General features: G+C 35.8%; 1 protein-coding gene across 1 annotated transcript in view; it reads right to left on the bottom strand.

Moving 5' to 3' along the window:
• Positions 1-6,167: 6,167 nt before the first annotated feature.
• The window catches only part of SCG2 (secretogranin II), a 7,604-nt gene continuing 1,738 nt past the window's right edge, over positions 6,168-12,033 (bottom strand). Inside the window, exon 2 of the mRNA XM_072407860.1 lies at positions 6,168-9,863. Within this exon, the coding sequence (XP_072263961.1) occupies positions 8,046-9,848 (1,803 nt within the window). The 5' untranslated portion in view covers positions 9,849-9,863 and the 3' untranslated portion in view covers positions 6,168-8,045. The remainder of the gene's footprint in view (positions 9,864-12,033) is intronic.

Here is a 12,033-nt window from a genome sequence, read left to right as displayed (position 1 = left end):
AAATAGGTGCTTTTTGTCCAGACAAAAAAAAGTTCTTCCAAAGAAATCTATGAGACAGAGGAACAAGAAACTGTACAAAATCTGTGTTTGGTAGGAGGCTGCTTTTCAGAAAAAGTATCTTTCTAAAAATTCAGTTATCATCTACTTTTTCAGTGTGTAGTTCTATCTTGGTTTATCGATTGTGCTTTATATTACATGAGTCATTGCTACAATACTTTGATTGCAGTGAGGCTTGCAAGGTGTTAAGGTGCATACAGAAATACCCAGCAGCGCTTAGCCTGCGTCACCTGTTTGATATTAAAGTCCAGTCATACCCAGCAGAGCAGCAGCATCATGACTAATGTGTGACTCACACTGCAGCACAGGGAGATATTTCCATACAAGTATCCCTACATTTATAGAGGAGATAAAGCTTTGCTGTGTGTTTTCATAAATATCAATCTCTCTTCAACACTTAGCCATCACATGTGATAGGGAATTATAAATCTATATAAATGATATGCACTTTATATTATAAATAAAATGATATTGGAATCTATATGTATTATTAAGATATGCAATTACCTGCAGACAGTTCTTTTCATTTTTATCTTACGAATGTTAAAATGCAAAATTTATAACCACTTGAGTCTAATTTCTACAGTTTAAATGTACACATGGTAAAATCACATATATAATATACATATTTTTTCCAGCAAATGTGCCACTTAGAGAGTTGAGACAAACAATGTATTACTGTTATGGGTACCTGTATAATAGTTAGGTTTTTTTCATATGTTTAACATCTTTACGTTAAGGTTATGTTTGCAATTGCATCATGAACAGCAGTTCCTATGAAGCTCCCAGTGGCTGGCACTTTGCTAGTTCTTAAAGAACCAGCGTTTGCACATTTGCTGGTGGATGAGTGGTACCTAACAGCTCACTGCCACTTCCATGCCTTCTCCATGGGCTGCTGAAGTTCAGGGGCTTAAAGAAGTGGAAATGGAACCCTACTAAAAGTCTGCACATGGTCTATAATTTATAGATCATAATATTTTTGTAATTGTCTACAATGTACATTTGTCTACATTGGACAGCAGTCTACCCTACCTCTGCCCCATAAAGGTCCTGCCTGGTTGCATTTTTCGAATGTAAACCTAAAACGTTTATATTCAAATCAGAAGGTATTATGTCTTATAAATCCCTTGGATGAGACCCTGCTGGTCCAGAAATACTGAGTTTTCATATACAGGTAGTCCCTGGGTTACATATGAGATAGGGTTACATATGAGATAAGTTGAATTTGTATGTAAGTCGGAACAGGTACACTATTTTATTAAATGCTATTACTACGGATGTTTGTTTCAGCATAATATTGGGCAGCATGGTGTCAGTTACTGTATAAAAGTCTTACTATGAGTTAATCACAAACAAAGCAAAAAAAAAAAAATCTTTATGGAGCCCAGACATTCATTACTTATTGGAGCAAGATGTGCTTTGGTATACAAAAAATACACTGCAGACTTTGTCTTGGTCCTTAAAGAGTTGGAAGAAGCTGCAGAAAGAGCTCCCCCCCCAAAAAAAAAATCACCCATAACCCCATTTGTGTTTAGCAAAAGATTTCGTCGGTTTGCTTCGTTCCCCCAAGCCTCCGTCCTTCACATGAGCGAGCAGGGAAGCCCGGTCGTATCTAGGTGTCTGTATGTTGGATATTATCCTCTAACAAAGAACCCAAAATAATCCCAGGCCAGGGTAGACCATATGAGATTAAGCCTTCAAAGGGAAAGGTTATATGCAAAGGTGATGTGAAAGGAAGACAGAACTGTGAATAGCAAGAATAACCAGGTTGAGTTGTAAATAAATAGTAGAGGGGAAGACAGATAGGGAAAAAAGGAAATCCATGGAATGCCAAATTCATCTAGACCAATGAAATTTAGATTAACTTTGGGTAACATTAAATGTGTATCATAAAGGAAGTTAAAAGATTTTAAAACCTCCTGGTGAGGAGAACCCAAAATGCTATGGCTGGAGCACCATGCATCTTGCTTATTATTATTTCTATTCTTATGTAATTCTTAATTCTTATGTAATTATTGATGTAAGGATTATTAATTTAGATTTTATTTTAATTTCTCTCAGTGCCTGTTGCTTAAAGTGAGATAAATTGGAAAGATACAGAACTATTACACCTTCATGTGATCTATCAATTTACCTGGGAGATTCGCTCCAATCACATTTATTCCAATAAGGTTTTATGAAATTTGTCTAATCAGTGCATTGGACAAAGTTGCTGTTACTAGGAAAACAAAAAATTGAGGACCAGTTCATAGAACCACATTGTGGTAACATGGAATTGACCATGCTTGTTACTGCAACTTTCAGTAACACACCATGCACGCTATTGTGCATTGCAGAACTATTCATTTTAATGACCTCAACTCATCTCCAAAATGCAGCTATGTCACAGCGCACCACAAAAAGCTCTTACAGGTATCTGGTAATGTCAGTATTATATTCCAAACAGTGTCAGTATGATACTAATGTAATAATGAAAGAAGGAAAAGGTATCCTCAAATAAACTTTTTACTCTAAATTTTACAGTTCTGCTACACTACATAAAAATTGCATGTATGTGCGTTTTTAGTTTGAGGGTTTCATCCATTAAATTCTGGGTTAAATGAATATCAATAAAGAATTTGTTTAATGTTTCCCTATGTTGTCTTAACTAAACCTCACATCAAATGTGTACGACCTTTCAAGAAAAAAATACATTAAACCCATTTGATTTATTGTAAAGTAAAAATAGGAAGTGTTAATGTAGTATTTCAGTGGTGGGAGGTGGGAATGCCTAAAAGACATGTTTCCTCCAGAGTTGCCAAGTGTAATACAGTGGAAGGTTATCCAGCACACCAAGGTCCATTCAGTACTGGAATAAAAGTTTGGGTTTCCTTTAATTAACCTTGAAGTTTTTTTTTCTTTCCATCCACTATTTGTTTTTTACATATTTTCTACTGGATATTACATAATTATTATATCTTATATTACAGTACAAATATTTTAATCATTTTTATAATTTTCTGTATATATATAGTGTTTTGTGTGGGTTGGTTAATGAACCCAAAAGGCTGTGTCAACTATATCATACTATCTAAAAATACCCCAAAGTTACTTTTTTATTTAAATCTGTTTCCACCATTCTTCAGCTAAATAAATCAAACATACCGGTAATCACATATGATTACTAACCTGAAACAATGACATTCCACAACTTTCCTATGATCTCCATATTTATTAGCACAATCACATGGGATTTTCTTTGGCCATGTCAGGTGCATTTCTGTTCCAAACGTTGGGGTGCTCAAGCTTGAATTTCCTTACCTGTTAGTATGCTGCTCATTGTCTGGTTATGAAATCCTTTCCATTTTACAGCAAAAAAGCTTTTGGACTGGCTCTTAAGGGACTGCTAAAATGTTAAAAATTAAGATCCAAATAACAGTCTAAAGGATAGTTAATGCAAAAAATGTAATTGAATAGCAAACCAACCACATTTCCTTTTGTCTGAATAATGACTCCAGCTATATACATATGTCAGATGATTCTCGCCTGATAGGGGCTGTTCGTATCCTCCCCAGGCAAGAATTTTACATGTGTACCGTGGTTGTCTGGCGTCGTTCGCAGATCCTTCTTGATGGATCCATGATTGACAAGCGATGAACGACTGCAATAGTAGTAAAAGGAGAGGAGCACAGCGGAGTGGCGCTCGCTCAGTTTTCCTCCTCGCCACTCCATAGAACAGAAGGGCACTGTATGTACAACGCTCCTTTGTCGCTGGAAACCATTGTGAAAGATTGTTTCCAACGACAATAATTGAGCGTGTGTAAGCAGCCTTATTCAGTCTCCAAACAACATTGTAAACATACAAATTACAATAACGATAAGAATTTTGCTTATAAAGGTGCTACTCATTTTTACTTGCAGCAGCACAATCATTTAACAGAAAAAATAAACATACCGTGTTTCCCCGATTTTAGGACATCCCCATTAAGTAAGCCACCCCCGATTTATAAAAAAATAATTAAAATAAGACACTCACCCGTTTATAAGACAGCTCCAGATATCTGATCCTGCGTGTGTGTTCTTTATGCTGGCTGCAGCGTGTGTGTCTTTGATGCTGGCTGCAGGGCGTGTCTATTCCTGAGCCAAACTGAAAGTAAAAAGCCTGCACACGTGCCCCCGCGATTCTGAACAAGGAAGCAAGCTGCTGATCCCTGCCCTAACGGAGATCCCTGCACTTAATTACGGGTAAGTGATCAGAAGGGGACAATGGAGTCAATAGAATAGAGTGATCAGAAGGGGACAATCATTTCATAGTGATCAGAAGGGGACAATCATTTCATAGTGATCAGAAGGGGACAATCATTTCATAGTGATCAGAAGGGGACAATCATTTCATAGTGATCAGAAGGGGACAATCATTGCATAGAGTGATCAGAAGGGGATAATCAATGGCATAGAGTGATCAGAAGGGGACAATCAATGGCATAGAGTGATCAGAAGGGGAATATGAACAGCACATGAGTGATCAGAAGGGGACAATCAATGGTACATGAGTGATCATGAGTGACTTTCAACAATAAATGTGTACTGTAGTCTTCTTCATGGAAAAATAAGACATCCCCTGAAAATAAGACCCAGGGCATATTTTGGCATTTCAAAAAATATAAGAGAGTGCCTTATAATCGGGGAAACAGGGTAGGTATGTATTCAGAGGGCCATTTGGGATGTGTATATTGAGAAGACTTTACACTTAAGAGATTTCAAAGGAAACACTTTATGGGTATATATATATAGGCAAAGTGATCACTTAATGCAAAGAATCCCAATGTTTGTCAATGGGCCTGATTTATTAACGCTCCCCTAGGCTGGAGAGGATACACTTTCATCAGCGAATCTAGATGATCCAGCAAACCTGGAATGGATTTCTTAAATGGATTGACTGATAAAAGTGTACGTACATATTTATATATATAAACTCACCAATCATTTATCAAAGAGGCTAAATATACTCTAAAAGAAATGGAGGGGGATTCTGTAAATCAATATCGGTAATACAATCATGTAAACATTATACAACAACCATTTAAATATACTAGGATATACCAGATAATCTAGGATAGACTTCAACTTTATGAACTACAATTTTAGAGGCAAAAAAATTGTCTGGGGAAAGTATCCCACAAAATATTGTTATGCTCTAGAATTTTTAATGTTGTATATACATATGTAAATTCAATACAATATATGAATTTTTAACTGTATAAAATAAATTGAGTTGTGGTACCTAAAAAAAACCCAAAAAAGTCAAAAGTGTAGTTGTAAAAAATTACAAGCAATATTACTTTAAGATAACCATGAAAGTACCAAACTAAATATATGCTTGTGCAATTTACCATGCTTTCCATTTTACTATCTAACCTTTTTTTCCTGCTATGAAGATAAATTGTCAGCTGCCTTTGGGGTTTCGTTTTTGCAGCAGCAACAGTAGCAATATTTGGAATAAGTTGAGTATACAGTACTTACTCTTTTTCTTATAGATAGATGGGAATTTAGGCTAAAACTTTACAGGCTCGTCTAGAAATATGGAATTTACCCTGGATCAGATGAGTCCATCCAGCTTTCTTTCCATGAAAGGATGGACTTGCAGCAACAGCAAGAAGGCAGTTTTGTTACACATTACAGGTATTGTTACACATAGCTTGCTTATTAGCTCTGCAAATAGCCAAAAAATGAGTTTAGTGGGGTTAATTGCAAAGTTTGGAGGAAAAACTAACAAAACTGTTCATGACCCTTGTTCATCACCCAAGCCCAGATAGAATCCCTTATTCCTAATTGCTGGTATTATATTTAAAGTTAGTAGAGTATAGCTGACAGCTGTAAAGGGTTTATTATTGCTCATCTGTTGGAATAATTATTCTGTATGTAGTATATAAATGTTGATTCTCATACAGTATACAGTTTTTATCACTAGACACACCCCGAATAAAGCATGCAGCTGTTAAATGTAAAGCACATGAGCAGAACGGAGAGTGGAGAAGAGTGAAGGTGCATGAAAACAAGCAATACAAACTACACCCTATCATGACATAAACTTTCAATTGATTTTAAATGGGATATCTGCCAAGATGATAAATGCTTCAAATATACAGAATGCTTTATTTTTGTTTGTTTTTACAGTACCACACGATACACAACAAACAGTAACAAAATAGATAAACGATTATTAAAAAAATCATGTGAGAAACTAGAAAGTTGGATAGTGTCAGTAGTTTCTGAAGTGGTCCTGGAAAGCTGTGTAGATATTCAATACAATGCATTGTACCCCTTGAATTTTGGCAAGCAGATATGTTATAGTGACCCGGCATCTAAGGTTGACAACACTCAACAAACACTTATACAGAGCTGAACCTGGAGAAAGTGGAAGCTGTAATGTTCAAAAGAAGGGGCTGATATGTTAGAGCAGAGTTGGAGATGCCCTGTAGTCTGTAATAGTTCAGTAAAAACCAGAGGTTACATGCCTAACACATAGCACATTTCTGATGTTATATATTATGATATTGTGCCATGCATTACAGAAGTAGCATGGCATTTCATCACATTAAAAAGAGATTACAAACTATCATATTTACACAACAAATGATATCCCCTGCCTTACCTAGTTTTTGTGCTGACCTTTATTTTAGGTAGTTTTTGCAATGTTTTGGTTACTTATGTTTATTTTTCCTTTTTATGTAACGGTTGGTGTATTGTTGATTTAGTTGATGTGGCAATATTGGTAAAATAATTTGGGCAGCTCCATCCCTGCCACTCAGGGACTGGTAGGGACTGATGACTCTTTCAGCTAAAATCCCCATTTGTCTCCATTCTTTTTCAGAAAACATCTGATATGCTTTTGTACAGTATGACCACTATAGGTTTCTAGTGCTAACACAGCTCTGTAATGTAAATACCATGGAAAGTAGATGATGTAGGGCCCATAGTTTGTAAATTTAATAAGGCAGTACAAACAGTAACTTTTATGAACATAATAAAAGTATACATAGTGGTGGTATAACTAAACTTCTTGCAACTTTAATGCAATTTGAAATAAAGGGGTCCATCTGCATTTCTATTAACATTTGCTATAATGATTCATACAAAATAGAAAATGTGTGAACATAACGTACTCTTTGTATACTATGGTAATGTTTCTGTTGGTGTAAAGAGCGGGAAGCAAAGGTATACCCATTTATCAATTTCAACATGGGCTTCCATACATCATTCACATTCCATTTACTCAGTGTAATATTTCAAAGTTTCCTGTGATGGATAGAATAGTGAACACACGACTTAGAGGGAGATCTGTTTGTTGATGATAATTATGAAGATGTTTTTCATTAGGTCTTCTATCTCATGCCAAAATACATTTTAGTGTAATTAAAGAGATATACTGAAAATACAGATTAAAATAAATAAATAATTCAGATTTAGTAGGCTGAATTAATAGATGCTCTACATAAAAAACATATTATTATACACATTTTCCTCATTCATAACACTCATTAAAGAACAAAGCTTGCAGTTCATTATTTCATGCTGAAATACACATTTCTCTTTTCTACCAAAGATCCACTAATTAACATTAATTTAAAGTTCAAATTTTGATAATATCAGCCTTATAAATAGATCTGCCACTTTCAGAAATACAAAACTAAAACGTCAATAAGAAAATAATATGGGTTATATAGATTTCTAAATAATGTAATTGGGCATTCTGTTTTTTTTAGTGACTCCCCCAAGCTCAGGTAAGAGCCCTGAAATGTAAAAAAAAAAGTGTCTTGTGGATAAAAAAAATAATTTTACTACTCTGATGAACATGAATGATTAACTTGTGTGCATTCTAACAATTGGTCGTCAGGTGGTCATTCTCATTAGTGGAAGAAGGGCCTTAGCATCATCCACTGTCAAAGCAAATAGAACAAAAACAGAGCAAAAATATATATATATATGGATTTGGGTAATGCAAAAAATTACATGTTTTCCATTGATCTTTTAACACTGTGATCTCTTGCTTTTTCTGCTTTCTCTTGATTGAGATATTCCAAGACCTTCATAAGCAAGTCCTCATCTATATACTGCTTGTTCTGTGTATCATCATTTTCCCTGGTCATTGGCATCCTTCGATTACTGCTGGAAACTGTCTCTAAATCCTGATAACCACGCATGTTCACATAGCCTCTCAAAGCGTTCTCATATTGTTTTTCTAGATCCTGAAGATCAGCGGGAGAATAAGGAACAGGCAACTTTTTGTTTTGGTTGTTACCTAAAAGCTCTGGGTATTTAGCTAGCATCTTTACTACATAGTCCGCCATTTCCTCCTCCTTTTCAGACCTGGGTTCATATTCCATTTGCCGCTTTTCAGAATCTTTGGGCCAAATAGATTTGTGTCCTTTGGATTTGCTAAACATAGGGTAGGCTCTTTGCATACCATTATTTTGTTTAAAACGATTTTGTAACTTATCAGCTCCCATTAGATTCACCATGTCTTCAACTGTAAGACCTTCAGGAATATTAGGCAAAACAGGGGATGAAGGTTGCCTTACAAAGCCTTGCTTGTTTTTATATACATTCATTTTATCAGTCATAGTCTCTGTAACCTCATCCAGGTCCTCAGGAACATCAACTTCTTTTTCAGGTTCCAATCTTCCACTATACTTCTTGCCATCTTCATCCCGCAGCATATCAATAAGATCCTCGGGAGGGATTTGTAGGTTTCTGGATATTTCAATGAGCTGATAAATAGCTTCAGGGTCAAGTTCTTTCCCTGAGAATTTCAATGAGCGCTTATCAGGATTTTGTTTACCCATCCTGTTCATCAACATCTTGAGATATGTATTCATCATATTTGATAGATTTTCACTTTCCTGCTCCTTAGTGTCTTTATCAGGCTCTTCATCCTGTATCCCCAACAACCCAGATCTCTTCATTTCTTCCTCCAAATCGTCTGTCTTCTCAACCTCCTCTTTACTCTCCTTTACCTCCTCTTGAGTTTGACTTTCTACTTTTTCTTCAATAGGATTCCAATCTTCCCCACCAGCTACATCCTCATAAGCAATGTTGTTGGCTTTATACAAGTCATCCTCATCATCCTTGTAAAGTTTTTGATCTTCTTCCAATCTGTCTCGTTTATTGTTTGTTTGGCCTTTTAATTTGCCCAGTTCCTGGAAGACAGACTGTAAGGTGGCTAAGCTCTGAGGGGTATATTGTCCTTCCACAATTTCATTGGTGCGCTTCAGTGGATTTTCCCGAGAGTAGTCATCATATAGCCTTGAAGAAAGTTTTCCAGTTTTTGGTCTCCTCTCGGACCATTTGTTTGAGTCATAGTCTTCAATTAACTCAGGTGGTATGTTCTTGTCCATGTATAGATTATTTTTCTCCTGTGTTGAAATCTTTGTCTCTTTTTCAGCTTGCATTAAGGCTTCTAACATTGCTCTCATCCACTCAGACTCATCGTCACTTGTAGAAGATTTGGCAGTGTCTGCTGAAAGTGCTTGTGTGTCCTTCTGCTCTGGGAGGAAGGGCGCCCCTTGATAGGAGGTATAGTCAGGGAGGTTCTCAGTTCTGCTTGCTTGCTTCCTGAGGTTTTCAATGTACTCCAGTGCCTTCAGCATATCAGGGCTTGGCAATCTTTGCAAGGTCTTCATTCTGTATTCTTGGTCCTGTTGTGGCACTTGGTAATACTGAAAGGAGGCGGCATCAGAAAAGGACATTAAGATGATCAAAATGCAAGAGGATAAGCATCCTGCAAGACAGTAATTCCTCTGAGATGACATGGTGGTCAGTGATTCCTAAAAAATAAAATCAGATGAGTATGCAGTGAGAAATAAAAATTAACTGCTTACATTGCATATATTAATAATAATAAAAACATTATTATCCTAACAGCAAAAAGACATCTGCACTTTCATACCATTAAAGTCATAAGTTAGTAATGACAAACAGACTGATGGATCTCTTTGATTTATTTGTTGATCCAAAGTGCTGTATCAGATACTGCTTCATAACATCTAACCATCCAGAATAAATCTCTCTCACGGACTGATCTCTGTGATGCCTGTAAAAGCTCAGTCTACTTATAGCAGCACAGTAATGTGTTTGTATTTATAGACTGCTGGGTGCTCTAAATAACTTTTGCCTTGGATTTAGGTTTATGTGTGAAGGCTTAAAGAGAAACTCCTATATAAATGTAATGCAGAGAGGATTGCAATATTGGCTCTCTCCCACAAAGGCTTTCCATCTTTGCTTAATAACAAGAGCCAGGACCACCCACGGACGAAGGATCATTTGCAAAGGCACCAAATTGCAAGGCAGATGATAGCAATGATGCATTCTATGGAGTCGTGTGTAATATGGAGTCGTGTGTAAGCAGTGCACTGCTTTTACTACTGCTGTAACCTGGAATATCAGATTAGCCTGAAATCCAGTTACGGCAAAACAGACCAGATGCCCACGTTTAGCCTTTACTGATGACTGTTTACCCCAGAATTGAACTTCTATCAGTTTAAGCCCTGGATTAAGGTTAGGAATCATGTGGCTTTGTAGATGTTGAGGAACTTCAATCTGAATATAAAATCATCAGCTTTTACTAGTTCCACAAAAGACATGTACCAACTGACCAACCTTCTAGTATGTACCTTTTTTATGTGATGAAATAGTGAACAAATCAATATCTTTTATATAAAAACCTTTATATAATAACCTATATAAAGATTCCTTGTAGGAATCAGATTTCAGCTGTTACCTCACAGTTTAGAATCTGACGGTTTGTTATGGACAATACTATCATTTCCTATCTAAAGTCTCCTATTTCATATATAATTTATTGAAACAACTAATATAGATTTTTTTTTTGGACAAAATGTGTTGTAGTTATATTTAGCACACAAAAAAGAAGAGCCCATAGCAACCAACCAGAATTAATATTTCAATAATATGACATTAGTAAACTGGAATCTGATGAACTGATATAGGCTACTCCGCCTTGCACATTCTCATTATTCTGCAAACCAAAAATATTTTATTTTTTATTTCCTATATAGCAAATCACATGTTTATTATTTCAGATACTTGTATAATTTTATATAAAAGTCATTGCTGTAAATATTAGCAATATTATCAGTAAGTGAGACATATACTGAGTGACACAAACCTGTTGCTATTCATATGCGTGAATGGTGACATTTTGCAGGATTCACCCCTGACATAAAAATTCTAGCAGAATGGCCACTGCTATGGAAACAGTTAAATGTCTATTGCATTTACCAGGCAAGCACTGTATATCTCTGTAGTACAATGCTGCGTTAATATAATTAAAGATATATGCAGATTTTGAATTACGCAGGAGATAATAAATGCCTACAGTGTGCATGATACCATCATGAAAATGTAACCGGAACTTTATGTATTTATCCATAATCTGTATTAATGAATGGCAATTACATCACTGCCGCTCAGCGTCTCCAGAGTATGGTAATTAAGGCCTGTGCTTAATCTCATTCCAGATTTGACAGTTTAAATGTAGTGTTTGTGCTGAGTTTGATGAATAAAGCAGTAGTACAGAGATGTCTAGTCTATCACACAAGCAGATTGCTATTGTCTAATCTTCTATTCAGCATCATGTACAGCATAGCAACAGGCAATCCATGGAACACCTCCCACGCTTAGCATATCAGTGCTGAAGTTATGGAAAATAAAGCACAATATTCCAAATGACAAGCTGAGCAACAGAGAGTACATAGAATAGTATAATAGAAGGAAAAGAAGGAGATGGCTAAACATGTCTACTCCTGATAAAAAATAAATCTTTGTGAAAAATCAAGAATAAAATAGAAATATAGTCTAACTAATACATCACTAGATGAATCTGATACAATTCTCTTTTATAAAAAATGGATACATTGAGAAATAAAATATTAAAGAGATAGATAGATAGATAGATAGATAGATAGATAGATAATA

Source organism: Pyxicephalus adspersus, chromosome 4 (assembly GCF_032062135.1).
Source record: "Pyxicephalus adspersus chromosome 4, UCB_Pads_2.0, whole genome shotgun sequence".
In the NCBI taxonomy this organism is placed as follows: domain Eukaryota; kingdom Metazoa; phylum Chordata; class Amphibia; order Anura; family Pyxicephalidae; genus Pyxicephalus; species Pyxicephalus adspersus.
Note: the sequence above shows the minus strand (reverse complement) of the source record. Positions and strands in the feature narration are given on the sequence as shown.